This window comes from Lepidochelys olivacea, assembly GCF_965140295.1.
Source record: "Lepidochelys olivacea isolate rLepOli2 genome assembly, chromosome: 2".
In the NCBI taxonomy this organism is placed as follows: domain Eukaryota; kingdom Metazoa; phylum Chordata; order Testudines; family Cheloniidae; genus Lepidochelys; species Lepidochelys olivacea.
In genome coordinates, this window is record NC_140412.1 from 246,137,898 (window position 1) to 246,161,314 (window position 23,417).

A 23,417-nucleotide genomic window follows, 5' to 3' on the forward strand; every position below is an offset into this window, starting at 1 on the left:
TACGCGCTGGGGACTTAAACCAGGGTTAGCCAAAACCCTCCCATCCCCAAGATGGATGACGTGGTCAAAGCCCTAATACAAGCCACCGCAGCCCAGCAGGAGGCTACCCGGATCCAAGCAACCGCCCAACAGGAGGCGACTCAGATGCAGCAGGAGACTAATCATCTGTTGATGAGTCAGGCTGCCCAGGACCGAGCTCTGCTGCAAGAGCTGGTGAACCAGAGGAAGGCCCTTATGGAGCTGAACCACAACTGCGACGGGACCCAGACCATACGGCCCAGCTACTGCCTACAGAAAATGACACGGGAGGATGATGTGGAGGCATACCTCCTGGCTTTTGAAAGAGCAGCCCTGTGGGAGGCCTGGCCCCAAGATCAGAGGTCTGGTATCCTCACCCCGTTCCTGTGTGGGGAGGCCCAGAAGGTAGTCTACGATATGGCCGTGGAGACTGCAGCAGATTACCCGCAACTGAAGGCAGAGATCCTGGGCAGATCTGGATTAACGACTGCATTGCGAGCCCAGAGGTTCCATGGGTGGAAGTATACGGAGGACAAGACACCCCGATCGAAATTGTTTGACCTGATCCACCTGACTCGGAAATGGCTGCGCCCTGAGGCCCTCAGCTCTGAGGAGATGATGGAACTCCTGGTACTGGACCAGTATAGGAGGGGGCTACCACCAGGCCTATGGGCTTGGGTTGGCCAGAATGACCCCTCCACCTATGATGAGTTGGTCTCCCTCGTGGACAGAGAGCTGGCAGCCCGCGAACTGTTCCAGACCCCAGGAGGTGAGACACAGCAAACCAGGAAGCCAGTCCCAAACCCAAGGCCCCGGACTGTCGAACTCCAGTACCATAACTAGGAGGAAAGACACCGAGGAATGGCCTGAGGCCAAGAAGGGACCTGGGGGTTTGAAAAGAGAGGGCTGGGTGGGGGGCAGCCAAAGAGCCCCAGGCAGAGGGTGGCAACCAGAATAAGGGGGCGGTGTTAACAAGTGTGGGCAATTGGGGCATTGGGCTGCTATATGCCCCAACAGGGAAGAGCCTATGCAATGTAATCTGGGGGATCACGGAGAGCAATGTGGCCTAATCGGCCCGGTAGGGGTCGCAATGACCTCGCATGGGTATACAAGACCAATAAAAATGAATGGTATCGAAACCATAGCATTAGTAGATTCCAGGAGTACTGTCACACTGGTCTTGGGGAAGTTGGTGGGGCAAGACCAAGTAACCCGGGCCAAAACCACAGGGGTAACGTGTTCATGGCACCGTAAATTTCTACCCCACAATCCCGGTACGGATTGAGATCCAGGGGAATACTACCAGGGTGACTGCAGGGGTGGTCCCTGGGCTCCCCTACCCTGTCTTAATTGGTAGGGACTTCCCCAGGTTTGAGGGCTTACTCCTCCCAGTAGAGCCAGGGGAGGGTAGCAACCCCCAGGCTGAGACAGAGGCACCTACAGATAGCCTCACCCCAATGTTTGCTGAATTTGCCCCAGAGTTATTCTCATCCCCCAGAAAACGCCAAAAGTATAGGCAGGAAAGGAGGGCAGATAAAAGATTAGGGACCATGATTCTAGCAGAGAACCTGAAAACCTCTCTTGTTGGTAGAACCCGTTCAGGAGGCCAGGAGATATTCAGGCCAGTTTGGACTCTGAGGAGGTTCCTAGCCCAAGTAGTGGCAACCCAGGGGGCGGAGTAGAAACAGGCCCCCTGGAATTACGTCAGATTGGTACCGCAAGTGAGGATTTCGGGCAGGACCAAGCCAACGACTCGCTATATGCGAATGTGAGGGAGGAGGTAGTGCAAGTAAATAGAGTACCCATAGAAGGAAAGACCAAAGGCCCAAGGCCATATTATGTGCTCAAACGCGATCTGTTGTACAGCATAACGCAAATACGAGGGGAAGAAGTAGAGCAACTCTTAGTCCCACGGAAACACACAAGGGCAGTACTAGAGTTAGCTCACAGTCATCTATTTGGGGGACATCTAGGAGTAGACAAGACACTGGACAGAATCCTGAAAAGGTTTTATTGGCCAGGAATACGTGCAGAGGTCCAGCGCTATTGTGCCTCCTGCCCTAATGCCAGTTGCATAGCCCCTGACCTCATTTGCGGGCCCCATTAGTACCTTTGCCTATTATTGAAGTCCCTTTCGAGAGGATAGCCATGGACATAGTGGGCCCACTGGAAAGATTGGCGTGGGGCCACCGAAACGTACCAGTCATCCTTGACTATGCCATGCAGTATCCAGAAACCATTCCTTTAAGAAACCCCACATCCAAGGCAGTAGCAAAAACCCTACCCCGCATCCAGGCCATACGGACCTCAGTCTACCATCCACAAACAGATAGACTGGTCAAGCAGTTTAACCGTACCCTTAAAAGTATGATCCGGACGGTGGTAGTACAGGATGGAAAAGACTGGGATACCCTTCTACCGTATCTAATGTTTGCTATATGGGAAGTCCCCCAGGCGTCCAGTGGTTTCTCTTCCTTTGAACTACTATACGGACGCCACCCACACAGAATATTAGATATTGCAAAGGAGGACTGAGAAGAATAACCCAACCCAGGAAAGAATGTCATTCAGCACGTGACACAGATGAGAGAGCGAATAACTCGAGTAACCCCTATAGTACGAGAACATTTGGAAAAAGCACAAGAGGCCCAGCGGACATATTACAACCGTTGGGTGAAACTACAGAGATTTCAGCCAGGGGAACGGGTGATGGTGATAGTGCCGACAGCAGAAAGCAAACTCCTAGCCAGCTGGCATGGACCATATGAGATAGTGGAAGCCACTGGGGAGACGGACTATAAGGTCAGACAATGAGACCGCCACACTTTGTACAACACCTAGCTCAATAGTGACATGATCCATGACTAGGGCCCCTAGGCATTATGGGAGTACAAATAATAATGGTAAGGTGACTTATCTTTCCCTCATTGTTGGTAATTGAGCAGAATCCAAGTGTGGACATGTTTGACTAGGGCCCCTAGGCATTATGGGAGTACAAATAATAATGGTAAGGTGACTTATCTTTCCCTCATTGTTGGTAATTGAGCAGAATCCAAGTGTGGACATGTTATTAGAAACTTGTTTAACCTTCGTTTGAGTTGTTTGGGTTTTTTTTGGGTTTTTTTTTGTGTTTTTTTTTTTAACTTTTTGACTTGGTGCCAGCATATACGCTAACATTTCAGGAGACGGCAGCGGTGATTCATTATTAGTACCCATTGCTGGCTGCTCGATGTAAGTAAGCACCTAATTGCTATGGTGAAAGGCAACTTAAATCAATAAAAAATAAATTAAGCATAAAATACTGATTTCTCTGACCCTTTAGAGTTGGCAGTTATAGCCGTCTCATACACAATGATTGGATAAGAGGCTCCTAAATCCCACTAATTCAGGTATCCTGATGTTAAATAGGATTTTTCTCCCTTGGTTGATTAACCTTTGTAACAGTTTCTTCATTAAAAGTGTGAAGGGAAAGGAAAACGTTTTTGAACACTATTTTGCTCATTTTTTTAATAAAGTAGAGGGTCTCTACTGATGCAGTACATTTTAGTTACTGTATGGTTTTACATGTGTGTTTTAGCCCTATTTGTTATGTAAGACACTTTTTTTTTTCAGTTCAAACTTTTTTTTTTCTTGTCTGTTCATATGATTTTACATGTATTCATTTTGAGCAGTTTTCCTAATGCTGAGGAACTCAACTCCACCAAAAAAATCAGAGTTACAATAGATGTACCATTTCAAAAGACAGGTAACAAATTCACTAAAAAAGTTACATGACTAAAAGGCTCAGAAAATATAATTTGCTTTAGTACTAAACTTTTTCTAATGTTAAATTATTCATTTCCTTCTCAGTGTAAGCAGCATTTTTTTGCCGGTTCCATGCTTATTCATTTTAAACCAACTTCTCTTTTCTGTTTCCATTTTAAGAACTCGCTGCTGCTTTCAGTTTGAGAAGTTTACTTTTGAAACAGGATGCCAATGCAAAGCTAAAAATGTATATAAAAATCCAGGGTTGTTTCCACACATTTACATTTTCCGTGTCTATTTGATAAAGATGGGAAGATTCTAGTCCAGGAATATCAGCTTGGGTTAATATACACAATAAGGCATTCACACAACCTGGTTTTCCAGCCATCAGTGAGAATTTCACAACTTTTACCAAACACTTAGATTGATAATTATTATTTGTAAAGCAACAGTTCCACTTCAGTGCCTCAAAAGATTTACAGTGCAACTGTCCCACAGAGTACTTTAGCATACAGTTTTCTTCAATAAACAACTTGTTTATCCAACTAACTACTTAAATTACTTCTACACAACATTTTAGGAAGATGACCCCAAACTCATGTGTGTTTTCCTATTGATACAATTACGTAAATCTCGAAGTATGAAAGCCATGTCAGAAGAAGTGGCTCAAAAGGCGGATATGTGAGCAACACTTAGGCTTGTAACCAGGTTTCAAGAGGTTACAACTACTCTCCCCCTTCTGTCTAAAGCTACACCTATACTATGAGGTGTAGGGCTGTAATTCTCCTATTCTTGTACACATGCTCAGGCTAGCTCACATTGAATAGAGTGAGTATAAATAGTAGTGTAGCCACAGTAGCATGGGGAGCAGTAGCAGATGCCATGGTTGAGTCAGGCTGAGTACAGACCCCTAAGCTTCAGGCAAGTTGTATGAGGCACAGCTACACGATGCCTCTACTACTGCTACTCATGCTACAGCAGCTACGCTGCTATTTACACTCCCCCTAGCTCAATGACAGCTCGCATGAGTCACACCCTTGGCTCATACTGTATATGTAGCCTAAATAAGAGGTGGATGGATCCCAAAGCTTTTGTCTATTGCATCATGGGTTGCCAGTATGGAGAAGAGAACCATTGCCTCAGGCCATTCTGTATACCCTCACTGAAAATTTATAGCTTGGCTATTTAATATACACGTTACCATTGCTCAACACTGTGTGACTATTTTGCACTCCATGGCTCGCAATTTTTAAATCAAGACTAAATGTTTTTTCCTCACAGATCTGCTCTAGGAATCATTTTGGACAAGTTCTACGGCCTATGTTATACAAGTTAGACTAGATGATCACAATGGTCCCTTCAGACCTTGGAATCTGTTTGCCTCTGTGCACAGATGGCAATGTTTTCAGACTTGGGTGCTTAAAGGCAAGCACCTAGCCAATTTCCAGAAGTGTTCAGTACTCAGAGCTTACACTGAAGAATCTGTTGCTGTTCAGTATTGAATAATCTAGTGATGTCATAAAACCTATATAGGGCTTTAAATACCTACCATTGGGTGCTTACATCTGAATATTTTGGCCAGAGTGCATTCAAATATATAAAAAGATATCTACAGAGGAAAGCATGAAGTCTCTCCTGAAGCACAACTTGACTAATAAAACACTGGTAAACAATGTATTATTTCATTACCTTTTGGCTTCTTACAACCAGCATTTCCATTAGAGTATCTATGAAATGTAATTGTATAATTACTACTGGAAAATGGATGTACTCAGTAGTCACGAGACTTGGTCCTCATTACTCAGTACACCAACGATACACACAGAGGATTTCAACAGTGGCTTAGAGACTAAATTGTGGCTAAAATAGCCATTTAAAATATGGCAACATAATTAAAATCCTTCTGAATTACCATTTTCTTTTTAGACAGATTGTTTCCTAAACACAAAAGCACTGCTATAACACAAAATTATTACCAAATTATTTATATATCCATAGATTCTAAGGACCTTTACAATCCTCAAGTCTGACATCCTGTATAACACAGGACATGGAATTTCCTCAAATTAATTCCTAGAGCAGATTTTTTAGAAAAACATCCAATCCTGATTTAAAAAAATCATCAGTGATGAAGAATCCACAACAACCCTTCATATGTTGTTCCAGTGGTTAATTAATTGCTTTCTTCTGGCAGATCGCAGAAGCTACTAGATCGCACGCCCTGGTTCTCATGGGTGACTTTAATTTTCCAGATATCTGCTGGGAGAGCAATACAGTGGTGCATAGACAATCCAGGAAGTTTTTGGACAGCGTAGGGGACAATTTCCTGGTGCAAGTGCTAGAGGAGCCAACTAGGGGGAGAGCTTTTCTTGACCTGCTGCTCACAAACCGGGAAGAATTAGTAGGGGAAGCAAAAGTGGATGGGAACCTGGGAGGCAGTGACCATGAGTTGGTTGAGTTCAGGATCCTGACACAGGGAAGAAAGGTAAGCAGCAGGATACGGACCCTGGACTTCAGGAAAGCAGACTTCGACTCCCTCAGGGAAAGGATAGGTAGGATCCCCTGGGGGACTAACATGAAGGGGAAAGGAGTCCAGGAGAGCTGGCTGTATTTCAAGGAATCCCTGTTGAGGTTACAGGGACAAACCATCCCCATGTGTCGAAAGAATAGTAAATATGGCAGGCGACCAGCTTGGCTTAACAGTGAAATCCTAGCGGATCTTAAACATAAAAAAGAAGCTTACAAGAAGTGGAAGGTTGGACATATGACCAGGGAAGAGTATAAAAATATTGCTCGGGCATGTAGGAATGTTATCAGGAGGGCCAAATCACACCTGGAGCTGCAGCTAGCGAGAGATGTCAAGAGTAACAAGAAGGGTTTCTTCAGGTATGTTGGCAACAAGAAGAAAGCCAAGGAAAGTGTGGGCCCCTTAATGAATGAGGGAGGCAACCTAGTGACAGAGGATGTGGAAAAAGCTAATGTACTCAATGCTTTTTTTGCCTCTGTCTTCACTAACAAGGTCAGCTCCCAGACTGCTGCGCTGGGCATCACAACATGGGGAATAGATGGCCAGCCCTCTGTGGAGAAAGAGGTGGTTAGGGACTATTTAGAAAAGCTGAACGTGCACAAGTCCATGGGGCCGGACGAGTTGCATCCGAGAGTGCTAAAGGAATTGGCGGCTGTGATTGCAGAGCCATTGGCCATTATCTTTGAAAACTCGTGGCGAACCGGGGAAGTCCCGGATGACTGGAAAAAGGCTAATGTAGTGCCAATCTTTAAAAAAGGGAAGAAGGAGAATCCTGGGAACTACAGGCCAGTCAGCCTCACCTCAGTCCCCGGAAAAATCATGGAGCAGGTCCTCAAAGAATCAATCCTGAAGCACTTACATGAGAGGAAAGTGATCAGCATGGAACAGTCAGCATGGATTCACCAAGGGAAGGTCATGCCTGACTAATCTAATCGCCTTCTATGATGAGATTACTGGTTCTGTGGATGAGGGGAAAGCAGTGGATGTATTGTTTCTTGACTTTAGCAAAGCTTTTGACACGGTCTCCCACAGTATTCTTGTCAGCAAGTTAAAGAAGTATGGGCTAGATGAATGCACTATAAGGTGGGTAGAAAGTTGGCTAGATTGTCGGGCTCAATGGGTAGTGATCAATGGTTCCATATCTAGTTGGCAGCCGGTGTCAAGTGGAGTGCCCCAGGGGTCGGTCCTGGGGCCGGTTTTGTTCAATATCTTCATAAATGATCTGGAGGATGGTGTGGTTTGCACTCTCAGCAAATTTGCGGATGATACTAAACTGGGAGGAGTGGTAGATACGCTGGAGGGCAGGGATAGGATACAGAGGGACCTAGACAAATTGGAGGATTGGGCCAAAAGAAATCTGATGAGGTTCAATAAGGATAAGTGCAGGGTCCTGCACTTAGGACGGAAGAACCCAATGCACAGCTACAGACTAGGGACCGAATGGCTAAGCAGCAGTTCTGTGGAAAAGGACCTAGGAGTGACAGTGGACGAGAAGCTGGATATGAGTCAGCAGTGTGCCCTTGTTGCCAAGAAGGCCAATGGCATTTTGGGATGTATAAGTAGGGGCATAGCGAGCAGATCGAGGGACATGATCGTCCCCCTCTATTCGACATTGGTGAGGCCTCATCTGGAGTACTGTGTCCAGTTTTGGGCCCACACTACAAGAAGGATGTGGATAAATTGGAGAGAGTCCAGCGAAGGGCAACAAAAATGATTAGGGGTCTGGAACACATGACTTATGAGGAGAGGCTGAGGGAACTGGGATTGTTTAGTCTGCAGAAGAGAAGAATGAGGGGGGATTTGATAGCTGCTTTCAACTACCTGAAAGGGAGTTCCAGAGAGGATGGTTCTAGACTATTCTCAGTGGTAGAAGAGGACAGGACAAGGAGTAATGGTCTCAAGTTGCAGTGGGGGGGGTTTAGGTTGGATATTAGGAAAAACTTTTTCACTAGGAGGGTGGTGAAACACTGGAACGCGTTACCTAGGGAGGTGGTAGAATCTCCTTCCTTAGAAGTTTTTAAGGTCAGGCTTGACAAAGCCCTGGCTGGGATGATTTAATTGGGAATTGGTCCTGCTTTGAGCAGGGGGTTGGACTAGATGACCTCCTGAGGTCCCTTCCAACCCTGATATTCTATGATTCTACTCTCACTGTTAAAAATATACACCTTATTTCCAATCTGAATTTGTCCAGCTTCAACTTCCAGCCATTGAAAGTTGTTATACTTTTCATCGTGTTATACTTTTCTCTGCTAGATTGAAGAGCCAATTTTTAAATACTTGTTCCCTATGCAGGTACTTATAGATTTAAATAAAGTCATCCCATAACCTTCTCTTTCTTTAACTAAATAGACTGAGCTCGCGTCTTACACTATAAAGCAGGTTTTAAAATCCTTTAATCATTCTCATGGCTCTTCTCTGAACCCTCTCCAACAAGATATTCTATTGTGTAAATGCATATGCTAGCATGTCTTCTATACTGCATATGTTTAGAGAAATAATTTTACATATATATATATACACACACACACAATAGCATCTTGGGGATTTTAGGCTTGTTTCCCCTCAAAATGCCTTCTCTGCCTCTTAAAAAAAAAATTAGCACCAATCACTTAGAAATTGATTTGTGACACAAGTCACTTTTTTAATTTTAGAAGTAACATCTCCAAAACACCAGATACAGTGAATACTGAAAAAGTCTATACAAATTGCCATTAACTATAAAATGTTCATTTCCTATCTGTAAAATGTATGTTGAAACATGACATGTCAACTTTTTTAGCAAATAAATTATTCTTCAGATTTATTTACAAAATGTAAAACAAATCCATGAAGCTATCTTCAAATTATGTATATACATAACACACTTAGCAACCATTATACAATATACATATAAATTCTACAATGTTGGGTGCAGAAAAGGGTTTGTTTTCTTTGGGGGGGCATGTAATGGACTGGGGAAATATAAGACTGTAAAGCAGTAGGTGATGAAACTGCTGCACAGGTCTGCCTACCACAGAGCCATGATCTGGGCTCTGGGCTGTGTAACCCAGAAGGCTATGACTATTTCATTAGTGCCCAAAAGTGTGCTAGGTGTTTTTTTATTTGTATGGTAAAACATGACATAGCTCTTAACTTTAAGAGCTCAAAACCAAAGAGTAAGAGTAACAAGCAAATGAAGGGATGGGGTGAGGAAGAGCTGAGGCAAGTATATAAATTTACACGACTGTCATTTAGATTTTTATGTTCTAAAACACACAGAACAACTCACTTCCTGTGGGTGACAGAGAATAAGGGGAGGGTGACATTCTATTGAAAGAGGATCCACACCTCAGGAGCCAGTGGCTGGTGTATAAATTCATCCACCGGTGCCAGTATTAACATGTCCAGGCCCAACACAGCGGGACCAACAGCCCAATGCACCTGCACACGGAATTCACAGTCTCAGGCCCCTCACTCAGATTATCTTTCACAGCATTCAAACCTTGAAGTTACCCGAACATCCTGTTTTGTGGTTAAGGTTACACTGGAGTTTTAAAGAACAGCAGTCCAGATTCTCAGCCATTCCCTGGCCACTTTACATTGTCCCACCAATCTGTTAGCCCTAGCCAATACAGAATTCCCTCTATATAAGGGATCCTGGGCCACTGTAATTGCTGTTCCTCTACCACCCTCCCCATGGTCCTAACATTAACAATTTGCCTAGGGGACACTCTTCGTGCCTCAGTGACTTGTAACTGCCAGAATGGCCTTGGGGGGGGTCACTGACAGCCGACATAAAGTAGCCCTGAGACTGTTCTACATTTTGCCAAGGACCAACCCATGACGTGCAAACCCCAGGATCTGAGGGCATAAGAGCTGCTTAAAGACCCCCTTCTCATGCCCCTCCCTCCAAAACTGCACCAACCGCATTTGGATGTAGTCCAGAATCTGGCACATCAAGCTGATAGATCCTTGAGAATCAGCTGTCAATGTTCAATCACAATATACATCAAGAGACAGAATACCAGTTACTGGGTTTGTTTCCCCATTTAATAGCTGGGTGGCCAAAATTGTAGTGCTGACACAGCAAGTACAGAGTACACTTTACAAGCACAAATTATCTGTAACATTTTCACTTACACTAAATCCCCAATACACTGCTTATATCCACCACACAAAATGGTGGAAAGTACATCTACACTGTAAATACACTGATTAAATCCTGACTGTTGCAAGGGAGCTGCTATAATATGTGCTGTGAATGTGTATTAATACAGATTTAAGCATCTTGGACCCATAATACTATATACACACTAAAAAACCCTTAAGGAGATTAACAGTTGTAAATTTGAAGATGCCACATCTTGAACATTAATATATACTTTAAATATAAAAGACATGTAATATTTCACTTTTAAAAAGGCCACTTTTAAATTATTAAAAAGTACAAAAAACACCCAAAATAGTAAACTCTTGGGCTGAGATTTTCTAGGTCAAGCATCTGCCTGCAACAGTGCAGACATGTGCCTGCTGCTTCAGTGAAAATACAGGTTAACAGTGGGGGAAAACTCAGAAGCCATCATATAATGCAGCACTAACAGGTGTCACTGTAATGATATCCATTCCTGTTGTCCGTAGAAACAAATTTCTGTTGTAAATATTCAAGAAGTTAAAGCAAATGGGGCATGGAAAAATCAGTTAAAGAATAGAAAATCCTCCCAATTTAAAACAGGATTACTTTGTACAACTTAGTTCTTCCAAAACTGTTAATCTGCTTGTTTTTAATATAAAAATTCTCAACTACAGACCTCAATATTCTCTCTACATTACCCTCGGCCCCACCTGGTACAAATGACTTTGAAAGGTCATGACTCATACGCCTCCTTATTCTGTTCCCCTCCCAGGATGTGATGCAGAATGGAGGTTGTATACTTCAGTCTTCTGAACTGTTCCCAAATCCCAACCCAGTTATGTAAATGAGTCCTTAATGCCACTCAGACAGACCCACTGAAGCCCTAAGGTTGGGTTTAGTCTCGCTTCTCCTGAAAGAAATGAAAGGATGTTGCCTACAAAACCTCTTGGACGACATCCAGCGTACCCTGCTCATAGGCTTTGCAAAACAGTCCCGGAGCTTGGGCAGGGCTCCCCAAACGCTCCTCGCTTTTTATTTTTGCTACACTTTGCAGAGAATCGAATCTAGGGCCGATCGATTTACTTTGGAGAGTTGTTTAAATGTTGCACTATAGCGCCCGGTGGAGACAGCGATGTCAGACCTTTTTTTTCTTTTTTTAAAGGCGCTGCTCCTACGTGATGTGATCCGCAGCCAGGCGGAAGCGAGTGGCAGGGCTCAGCCTCTCGCTGGACGTGCTGCTATGCTGCTCCGAGGAACTCACTGTCACAGTTTCAAAGGAAAATGGCGCTAGGAGGGCTCAGGTGCCCGGATCCCGACGGCTCCTGGAATGATTTCAGCACAACTGGGAGCACCGTCATAGGGCGGACGGCTGCAAAAGGAGCCAAGCCAGTCGCTGATTGTCAAGGGAAGCAGCTTGCCTGCCCCGTTCTCTGGGGTGGCAGATCCCTTCTGCCCCCGTATTGTGGAAGGGGTTAGCTAACCCCAGGTAAAACCCCAAGGCACCCCGTTACTCCAGGGGGAGGGAGGAAGGATGCTTCTTCAGCAGAGATATGACGCACAAAGGAATCCGCAACGACTGGCTGCGGATCACGTACACACTGGAGGCGGGGAGTGAGCCAGGAGAGACTGGTCCATGCAAACTAGCATTCTCCTACGCACTAGGGAAAGAGGGGGCGGAGAGGGAAGACAGGACAGGTCCCCCCGCATCCCAAACACACACCTGTCAAGGAGAGTGAGGCTTTCTCCTTATACATTCATTGAGAGAAGCGGGGGGAACTAGTCCCCGCTCCTCCAAACCCTTACACACCCAGAAGAGTCTCTCTTCTCACAACTCCCTCCACCCACAAGCACATCTGCAGGAACCATACTTCTCTCTTCACCCCCACCCACGTGAAAGACTGGCGGGGAGGCCCGGTCCCCATCCCCAATGCAAAGGACAACACAGACAGTCCCCTGCACCGCGCCCCACGCTCCTGAAATACTCCCGATCTGCAGCGAAACTGGCAGATACCGGATTAAACTACTTCCCAACGCGCTCCCGGAGCTGCAGCAAAACTAATGTCACCCAGGAGGCGGCTATGGGGAATGATGGCAGCGGTGCACATTAACGAGATAATTCTCCTTCTGGCTAAGGAGATCGAGAGCCTTTCTTTTAAAATATTGCCCCGCATCACCCATCTAGAATCTGCGCCTTGAGCAACCCAAGATGGAACTGTTAATAACATACATAAATTAATTTGAAGACACACGTGGGAGGGGGCCTGAGAAGGGACCTCATGACCAGGTTAGTACATTTCAACCCGTTCTCCCGTTCCCTGGTCGCCCTTTGATTCAATTTCTGTAGGTCCTTGGTCTCTAAGCCCCAACATTAAACCCCTGCTACCCTTGCTTTGGACGGTTTCCCGATCGAAGCTAAGGGATATCTGCAACGTATTAATCTTGCGCGGGTGTCAGCTACCTAAACCGTTGTCAGGAATGCAAAACTACTGCTCCTGAGCCTCGTCAAAGACCGAAGTGAAAGGCGGATGAGGTGAGCTGCGGCACTGCCCCAGCGGCAGACAGCTCCCCTCCCCATGTGCAATGCACCAAGTCTCCTACCACCACCTTCTCCCATCCCCCTCACATGTTGGCCACTCACTAGCCCTTTCTCCATCCTCCCCTCTCCCTGCCATCCCCCGAAAGGCGTCTCGGGGATACAGTTACTGGAGCTTTCGGTTCCCTGCCCTGCAGAAGGCACGCTCAGAAGAGGTCACACGTTTGAAAATGTGACGAGGGAAGGAGGGAGGATGAGGGGAGGCAGCTTGTTGCCGCCCTGCCTATCTAGGCACGTGTGCAGCCCAGACACGGAGGTTAGGCAAAAGGACGATTTTATTTTTTTTACTGTGATCTCAGTAAAGCAGTCCGAGATCAGTGGAACCGGCACTCTCCGCCGGCCCACCTTGCTGGCTAACCTGCCCCCTTTAGCCCAGATCCAGTGCCCCATCTGCTCCCTACCTCACTGCCCGCCGTGCCCCGACCCAACGTGTTCCTGCCCGAGTGTGCATGCTGCCTGCCCACCCACTGGCCCCCAGAGTCCAGGCACCTCCCACCCATGCCCACTCCACCGCCACATGAGCACCCGGCCCGTCTCCATACCACCCCTGCCCGATGCACCCCTTTACCGTATTGCCCCTTTCCTTCCCCCCAAATGTACCGTATGACATGCACTCCCCCCTCCCCAAACACACACACTTGTACTGCCCCCTCCCACATTATCCATGCTGCCCAATACCTCCCACAGCCATCCCGTACCCCCCCACCCCCCCCGCAGCTGCACGGGCAGTCACCTTGCGCATCCCCGCCGCTGGTCAGCACCCCGATGGCTTTCCCTGCGCCCGAGAGATTCTCGAAGAACTTCTTATCCGCCGGCTGGTCCGCCATGGTGCTGGGAGGGGAGGGAGGGAGCTGCGGGCCGGCTGCGCGGCTCCCCTGCCCGGCTGGGGGATGGAGAGAGCGAGCGAGGTCCCTGGGCGGCGCCGGAGGGAGTCCCTGACTGCGGGGACTCTGCCCTGGGGACGGAACCCGGAACAGAAACGCTACGGCATAAAACACGTGCAGACAAAGCGGGAGAGGCGCAGCCTTCACATCCCGCCCCTCCCCAGCCGCCGCGGCTGCTGCTACTGCTCCGGCTCCAGCCTCCTCCGCTCCGGCCTCCCCCCACCCCGGGCAGCTCTGCACAGAGCAACCCAGCCGCGGCGCCGGTGCGGCTCCACCCTCTGAAGGGCAGGGCGAGAAGCCAATGAGAGCAAGTGCGCCACCCAAGGCGCTCGGCAGCCTGCAGCGGGCGGGGGTGGGGAGTGGGCTGGGGTGCTGCAGCGTGCGTGGGGATGGCGCAGCGGGGGAGGCAGTGACGGAAGAAGAGGCCGGCAGGTGGGGAAGGTGGGAGAGGCTAGAATGGGTGGGGAAGAGGGGGGAGACGTGCAAAGGCGGCCCCCTCCTTTCCTTTCTCCCGTCACTGTGCTGGAGCAAGAGGGAGGGGGCAGAGGACGCGGCTGGTTTGGTGGCAGAGCCGCAGGAGGAGGGAGCTGCACAGTTCCTCCCCCAACTCCCCCTGCTAGAGACCAGCCCTGAGCAGCCCTCAGGCCTCTTTGCCTGCAGGTGCTGGGAGGAATGTAGACTGGGCCGGTCTGGGGACTCTCGGGGAGCTGTTCCCTGTCCTCGCCCTCCATGGTCTGGCAATAAAAAGATGGGCAGTACAGGGGTGCAGGAACAATTTGCTTAATGGGGGTGCTGAGAGCCATTGACCCAAACTGTAAACCCTGTGTATGGTGGAAACCACTTCAAGCCAGGGAGTGCGGCAGCACCCCTAGTTCCAGCACCTAGGGGCAGTACCCCTGAAAGCAGCCAGGTGGCACATAATACTCTCATCTCTCTTTGACCTACCTCTGTCCTGCTCTGGTTACACTAGGCACCCAGGCCCTTCCCTGCAATCCTAAAAGCGAGAGCTGCTGGTCCCTATAACCCGTGGTGAGCTGGAGCTGGTTCACACCTGTTTGCTAGAGCCAGTTGTTAAATTTAGAAGCCCTTTTAGAAGTGGTTGTCCCTCAGGACAACCAGTTCTAAAAGGGCTTCTAAATTTAACAACTGGCCAAAAGTGGCACCTTAGGTGCTGACTCCGTGGGTGCTACAGGGCTGAAGCACCCACCGGGAAAATTTGATGGGTGCAAAGCTCCCACCAGCAGCTCCCCGTGCCGCTCCCGGCCCCAGCTCACCTCCACCTCCGCCTCCTCCCCTGAACACAACACCCTGCTCTGCTTCTCCGCCCACCCACCGGCTTCCCGCGAATCACCATGGAAAAATCATGGAGCAGGTCCTCAAGGAAACAATTCTGAAGCACTTAGAGGAGAGAAAAGTGATCAGGAACAGTCAGCATGAATTCACCAAGGGCAAGTCATGCCTGACTTATCTAATTGCCTTCCGTGACGAGACAACTGGCTCTGTGGATGAGGGGAAAGCGGTGGACGTATTGTTCCTTGACTTTAGCAAAGCTTTTGACATGGTCTCCCACAGTATTCTTGCCAGCAAGTTAAAGAAGTATGGGCTGGATGAATGGACTATAAGGTGGATAGAAAGCTGGCTAGATTGTCGGGCTCAACTGGTACTGATCAAGGGCTCCATGTCTAGTTGGCAGCCGGTATCAAGTGGAGTGCCCCAAGGGTCGGTCCTGGGGCCGGTTTTGTTCAAGATCTTCATAAATGATCTGGAGGATGGTGTGGACTGAACCCTCAACAAGATTGCAGATGACACTAAACTGGGAGGAGAGGTAGATACGCTGGAGGGTAGGGATAGGATACAGAGGGACCTAGACAAATTAGAGGATTGGGCCAAAAGAAATCTAATGAAGTTCAACAAGGACAAGTGCAGAGTCCTGCACTTAGGATGGAAGAATCCCATGCACCGCTACAGACTAGGGACCGAATGGCTCTGCAGCAGTTCTGCAGAAAAGGACCTAGGGCTTACAGTGGACAAGAAGCTGGATATGAGTCAACAGTGTGCCCTTGTTGCCAAGAAGGCCAATGGCATTTTGGGATGTATAAGTAGGGGCATTGCCAGCAGATCGAGGGACATGATCGTTCCCCTCTATTCGACACTAGTGAGGCCTCATCTGGAGTACTGTGTCCAGTTTTGGGCCCCACACTACAAGAAGGATGTGGAAAAATTGGAAAACGTCCAGTGGAGGGCAAATAAAATGATTAGGGGACTGGAACACATGACTTATGAGGAGAGGCTGAGGGAACTGGGAGCGTTTAGTCTGCAGAAGAGAAGAATGAGGGGAGATTTGATAGCTGCTTTCAACTACCTGAAGGGGGGGTTCCAAAGAGGATGGATCTAGACTGTTCTAAGTGGTAGCAGATGACAGCACAAGGAGTAATGATCTCAAGTTGCAGTGGGGGAGGTTTAGGTTGGATATTAGGAAAAACTTTTTCAGTGGGAGGGTGGTGAAATACTGGAATGCATTACCTAGGGAGGTGGTGGAATCTCCTTCCTTAGGAATTTTTAAGGTCAGGCTTGACAAAGCCCTGGCTGGGATGATTTAGTTGGGGATTGGTCCTGCTTTGAGCAGGGGGTTGGACTAGATAACCTCCAGAGGTCCCTTCCAACCCTGATATTCTGTGATTAACTGAAGAGACAGAGCCTCAAACCTCAAATGATAAGCAATTGACAACTGATTGTATACAATAATTGTATTATAACAGTGTATTGAGCAAGGTCTTTTAGGAAAGTCTGGGACACCCTGGTGACTAATTGTCAGAGTCCCCGGGCGATGTTCTGGAACTGCTCCCTACAAAGCAAGTCAGGACTCTGGGGAAGTCTTCTTTCTGTGAGCAGACTGTCTTCAGGACACACAGCTTTCACCTTCCTGGGTCTGACCTCAGAGTATTCAGCATCCTCTCCCCCTCCGTGCGCTTCCCCCAGCGAGTCCACCCAAGTGGGGTCCTGGCGAAGCCAGAGGGTCCTGCACCCCAACTTCACAGTCAGATGTGACTCTCAGCCAGCCAGTGAAATAGAAGGTTTATTAGACTACAGGAACATGGTCTAAAACAGAGCTTGTAAGTGCAGAGTACAGGACCCCTCAGCTGGGTCCATTTTGGGGCAGCAGTGAGCCAGACAACCATGTCTGCACTTCACTCCATGTCCCCAGCCAGCCCCAAACTGAAACTCTCTCCAGCCCCTCCTCCTCTGGGCTTTGTCCCTTTCCTGGGCCAGGAGGTCACTGCATTCCTTTGTTCTCCAACCCTTTAGCTCTCACCTTTCAGGGGGGAAGGGCCAGGCCATCAGTTGCCAGGAAACAGGGTGTTGGCCATTCTCTATGTCCAGACCCCTGCACACACCTGCCCCCTAGGGCTCTGCAACAATCATACACCCTTATCCCACCACCTCAATACTTAAGAACTGCATAGGGGAAACTGAGACACCCCCACACTATTCAGAGGACACATTAAGAACAGTTCCGCTTTGTCACACTAATATCATTGAGAAATGTATGCATTAACAGCGTGATGACTTGTGGATACTCACAGATACTATGCTTTAATGTCTGTGACCAAGCAAAGGGAGAAACTGGTTTTCTCCCAGATAGGAGAGAATGCAGCTACCTACCAGTCTCCAATGTAAATTAACCAGTGTGAAATCAAAACAATGGAAACTCCAGTCACATTGGAGTCAGCATGAGGGTGGAGACCGCTCCCCCAGGAAATCTTCCTGGATCTTGAAACAGGATTGATGAACTTGGGGAATACAGCATGGAATCCACACCCCAGAAAGAGAGAAGCTCTTTTTCTGGGCTTATCTTTCAAAGAAGATATTTTAAAGGTTTATTGGACTATAAAAAGGGGAGAACTCCGTAGTTGTCTATCACTTGGGAGATTCAAGAGGCTGTAGCTCTTGAAATTACAGAATGTTGGGTCCTTCAACCAAGGGACTGAAGTTGAAGAACAGTTTAGGCAAGAAACTGCTTAGGCAAAGAATGTAATTTGCTGAAATTAAGTTTTAGTCTTAGAAGCATATTTTCACTTTTGTTTACTTGTAACCCTTTCTATCCTTATACTGGGTATCACTTAAACCTATGACTTGTTTAATAAACTTGTTCTACTTTTTCTATAAACCAATTCAATGCTGTGACTGAAATAAAACTTTGTCAAACCCCAGTTAAATTAATGAGCTGCAGCATATTGACTCTTTAAATACAATAAAACTTAAAAACAATAAACTTAACTTCTCTGGGTGTTCCAGGAAAGGGCTGGATACTAGAGACAGATAGTTTGGAACTTGGTGTTAGGGTCACTCTGCAAAAAGGTAACTGGGTGGTGGAAGCCAGGGTGGGACCTGCATGCTTGTAAGGCTGGCTGTTGGTGTCAGTACTGTGAGCCACAGCAGCATACCATTTAAGGCACACAGAGTTGCAGGGCAGGTGGTGACACAGGTCCTCAGTTGTCTGGATTGCACCCCAAAACGTGACACTACCAACTGTGCTCATGCCTCATCTATCCTAAAGCATGTTGCATTACTCTTACCTCATCCTTTCCCTCTTTGTTTCACCCACCTATTAAATCTTGTCAAGCTAACATTGTCACCTCTTTGGAGCATGGACTATTTTACTGTAGGTCACCTAACATAATGGCACCTCAATTTGCTCAGGCCTCCTAGGCATTACATTAATACAAATATGTAATATGGATAGAAGCCTGGGTGGGGTGTAGGAGTGTTGCTGGGTGTATGAGATAAGTGTGCGGGATTTGCTGTAGGAGAGGAATGGCACACTGTGAAGATGAGAAGAGGCTTGATTTATGTGGGAAAGGGGGGAAGTTGATACTGAGACTAAAGTAAGGCAGACCTGTGATCAGAATAGTAAAGAGCTTTTTACTAAATTACCTGAACAACATTTCCTAATGTATTTGTTCTCATTATTAAGAGGAGACCAGGAATGAATAGAGCCTTGAACAGAAGATTTCCTGCCACCCCCAACATAGGCACACATAACCAAACAGGCAAAAGTTTTATTTTAAATAATCGAACTATTAGTCTATATTCTTCCCCCATATTCATATCAGACAGAGAAGTCATTTTTCCCCTATTAAGAAATAATTAATTTCCAGTGGCAATGACATTCCTGTCTAACAAATAGAAGCAGAACTTGCATCATCAGTATATTGGGCCAGTATAGCCTCATTTTAAAGATGGGTGACAACAGTACTTAATAGCATAACAAGGTTAAAATACTTGCCCAGTCAGCAGCATGATGGTCAGAGTGGATAAATGCCTACTACAAAGAGAAGAGAAAGTGTATTTTTTTGGCTAGAGAAGATGTAAAAAATGTCACCCTGGAGGCTCATTCCCCACAAAAGGGAAATCAGATACTGAACATCAGTCATAACTCCTTCTTGACTCCTCAGTGTATCAATAATGAATGTATTCCCATGAAGTTACTATTTGTTTCTTCATACTCATTATTTGGGGATTTATCCAACTCTTCTCTATGGACTTAACCCAGTTCTCATTAAGGTCAATGAGAAGACTTTAATGGGAGTTGAATCAGGTTTTATAGGACACCAAAATCACAAATAATTTGTTTAATGAACTTAATCTTTAAGTTTACTTGACTTCTATTATTTTACATAAAAATTAGACACTGGATGAGGCAATATTTGTTCTATTCATTATTCCTTCCCCCTCCCCTCACCTAAAGCTTTTGGTTTTTCCAAAAAAGTTTGAACTTGAACCAAAATAAGGAATTGGTAAATGAATTCCCAGCCACCTTAGGCTTAGCAGGAAAACTAATTTTAGAAGCAGGAAGATTGGTTCAGCTCTTACCCGGTTCACACCCTGACAGTACTGATCTAGCATAAAGAAATCTATAAATAGTTAATGCAAAAAACTTAAGGCTGCTTGTATGATTGAGAGGTATGTTAACCTATTATTGCAGAGGAGTATCTGTCTTATGTTAAGATTTACCAGTGCTTTAACCAGTGGTCACCTGGCTCATTATATGGTGCTGTCTCCTTCCCACTGTTTTGAGGGGCTAAATTGCATCAAAACATTTACAAATACAAGACATTTTCCTAACATTGTTATTCACATGAACAGCTATAGTTGTTACAGGGATGTTATGAGCATGAATGGGAGGATAGGATAGGTGGTCCATGCAAACTTAAATGGGAAGACCAGGGATCCTGGAGACAATCTCTGCATTTAGAGAATTGTTCACATTATGAAAGTGTTTGAGAATCCATGGCTTATACTTTTTAATTTGGACATACCATATGCACACATGAATGTGCATATTTGGATACCTGTATTCAGTACTGTCAAATCAGTGAGAAAAAAATGCATGCACACAGTATGTTAATTTCATTTGTCAGCTTTTGTTAAACATTGCTAAGCACAGGGCACACATCACATTAAGGAAAACATACTTGAGTCATTTGCCTGTTTTGGGGACAACCACTCACAAAACAAAACACAGGAGGGAATAAACTCTTTAAAATAGAAAAAGTACAGTCTTGTTGAGCTTATATTGCACAGTAGTGGCTAAGTGTTCCCTCCTCCCCCAAATGCAAAACTAGGCTGAGAACCACCAAGAGAAAGCCCAGACCAATACACAGCTTAGAATTAAAGAGCCATCCAAGTCATACATTTATCATCAATTGCACCAAGCTACAGAGAGGCTTTAGAACAGATAAGGTTGCCCAAGCTGGTTTACAAGAGGAAATGTTGCATTTATCAACTAGTTAGTTAATGACACTAATTAGTTTGAGTATGCTAGGGTGGAGTACACAAGGAGCCTTTATTTCCTCTTCCAGTGAGCTTCCATAGTGAGCCATTAGCTGGTGTTTCCAGCAGTGGGAGTTGACCTGTTATCAGTAGCAGCCCCAAGACATGTGTGCCTGGGTGGGGCATGGGCAGGGCCATACATCCACAGCCTGCAAAAGAGTGTGGGGCAGGCTACAGCTATTACACAGGTTCTGCAAGGTGTACTTGCATATACATTATGCCTTTCCAATGTCCTGCTGGAGTGCTGCATTTCCTCCCACTTCCCAGCACAACTCAGTCTCTTAAGAGACCTAAGTGAATCCTAGATCTCCAAGAGAACGTTGACCCCTCATGTGACCTGCTAATATGTGGCCATATTAGGAGGCTTTTACCTTGGGACACTCTAGAGTTTGGGTGACCAATGCCTGGGAGAGCAGTATAAACTGCAAGTATTATCGGATTCATACTCATGGAACAAGTAACGGATGTATGTTGTGAACCAGTGGAGTAATTTTGCCTACAAAATTAGGGAGAGAAGATAAATCTCCTCCCCTGCAATATCATAGGTCTCATCTCCATGATGTTTCCACAAATACAAGTTCCTTCTCCACAAGCCCCACATATTCCCACCCCCCCAATCTTCACCCCCTTCTCTCTGCTTCTTTTAGATCCAGCTCCCATTCTCCATCCCCTCCTTTCTTCAACCGTTGTCTGCCTCTTTTTAAGAACCTCATCGTCTCTGCCTCCCCATCTCCAAATTGCTTAAGTCTCAGCATCTCCCTCTACATCATCTCCCCATAGTACCTAGTTCCCCCCCTCCTCTGGATTCTGTATCCTGGGTCCCCATCCTTAAGGTCTCCCTTCACTCCAGCTCTCAAAGATGCCTCTCACTGCAATATTTCTTCCTGTCTGTGATCTTCCTTCCCCAAAGGTCCCTCTTTGCCTGTGTCTCTGGCAATATTTAGGAGTCCTCTCATCTCCTCCTGTAACTTCCCCTCCCTAGTATCCTCAAAACCCAAGCTGACCACTGTGCCTGCCTCCCCAAGATTCCCCTCTGTCCTCCCAGATTCCCTCCCTCTAGCCCTCAATGATCCTTAAGGATCTTCCATTCTTCTCCCACACTACTCCCTTTCTCTCACACAGGTCTCCTCTGCTGTTTTACTCAGCGCTCCTTCACTGTCCATTCACAGCAAAAAAATGCCTCCCCTAAGGTTCTCACCTTTCTCTGAAGGGAGTGGGGTTGGGTGGGAGGCAGGTAGCTGGAACTTCTACCCAGGTGGCTCAGCTCTCCAATCCAAAGTGGTGGTGAGGGGAGTTGAACAGTAGTATCCTGCCTGACTAGCATGGCATCAGAGTAGCCCCTATTGCATGGGTGGCATGTATAAGAGACGATGAAGCTAAGACTCCCTCCCAAAAGCCTAGCCATGTAGGGGTAAAATGCTGTCGATGTGGTGTGGGTCACCCTTCCAGAGGTGTGACAGCCAGTCGCCACCTTTGGCACGGAAGTGAAGCTCCATAGAAGTGGGAAGGAACACCAGCACCTGGACTGTGACCCTGCCTGCACTCTGCCCCACCCCACTCCACCTCTTCCCCCAAGGCCATGCCCTCACTGCGCCTCTTCCTGTCCCCACTTCACCAGACATGCCAAACCTACAAAAAAAACTGCAGAAATTGGGCTTATTTTTGGCTTGTAGCTTGTTGCTTTTTTTTTTTATTGGCTCCTGGCAAGCAGGGGCAAGGGTGGGAGAGAGTCGGGGTGCACAGCAGGCCCACCACAGTCCTAGACTGCACGCTGGGAAGATCTAGTTACATGGACTGTTAGGGTTCTTAGGGATTGGCTTGTTTTGAAATGGGATTAGCTTGATTTTTGGATTATTGTGAAAGTTGGGGTGCTTATTTACCACATGAAAGTTGACAGCTGTGCACTCCGCCTCTTCCCTGAGGCCCTGTGAATGGGTTGGGACTCACCACCACAGTGTCTCCTGCTGTTCACTCGGACCCGCGTTGCTCCTCGCTCAGTGGCATCCTCTTCAGGACACTGCCCTCTGGTAGTGCCCTCAAGTCTACACTCACCCCCTTCCAGGGGGAGTGGAGGCAGGGTTAATAGCAATCTTTTCTCTTCACCCCAGCGGCCAACCACATCTCTAAAGTCTAGCCCCTTCTATCAGGGGTCAAGTGCAGTCTGCTATGGCAACTCCTAACGGCCGGGTATAGTATAAGGGGGGGGTCCCGGCCCAGAGACCCTATGGCAGCAGCATCCCTGCCCTCCTTCGCTCCCCTTGTCTGCCTCTCCTCCCTGGGCCGCTTCCCCTTTGGCCCTCTTGCACCCTGTGGGTGCTTCTATCAGGGCCTTCAGCCTAGCAGGTATTGGGCTGGAGCTCTCCTCAGCTCCCCCAAGCCTGCCCAGCACTGCATTGTCCTGGGTGCTAGTCTCCTTTGCTCAGGAGACAGACCTTCTCCCTTAAACATCTGGGAGAGACTGACTACCTCTCCCCTGGGCAGCCTTTATATAGGGCCCCGATTGGCTCTCTAACAGGCCCTCCCTGATTGGCTGCTGCTTTGCACAGCCACTCAGGCCAGCCATAGCCCAATCTGGCCTGGGGCACTGCCCCACCATACACCTCCCCCCTTAAGACTATTCTTAGGGGAGGAGAAAGGGGGTCCCTATCCCCCCAGCTTCCCTTGCAGCTGGGCCCACAGGGCATCCCTCTCCTCTCACAGGCCCTC

At 47.2% G+C, this 23,417-nt stretch overlaps 1 protein-coding gene across 3 annotated transcripts in view; it reads right to left on the reverse strand.

The window, feature by feature from the left end:
* Positions 1–14,121, reverse strand: part of PFKP (phosphofructokinase, platelet) — an 82,571-nt gene extending 68,450 nt beyond the window's left edge. Inside the window, exon 1 of one of the 3 annotated variants that reach the window (XM_084620844.1) lies at positions 13,727–14,121. In XM_084620844.1, the coding sequence (XP_084476970.1) occupies positions 13,727–13,820 (94 nt within the window). In that variant the 5' untranslated portion in view covers positions 13,821–14,121. The remainder of the gene's footprint in view (positions 1–13,726) is intronic. The other 2 variants (XM_084620843.1, XM_084620842.1) reach the window with 2 other exon arrangements.
* Positions 14,122–23,417: the final 9,296 nt, after the last annotated feature.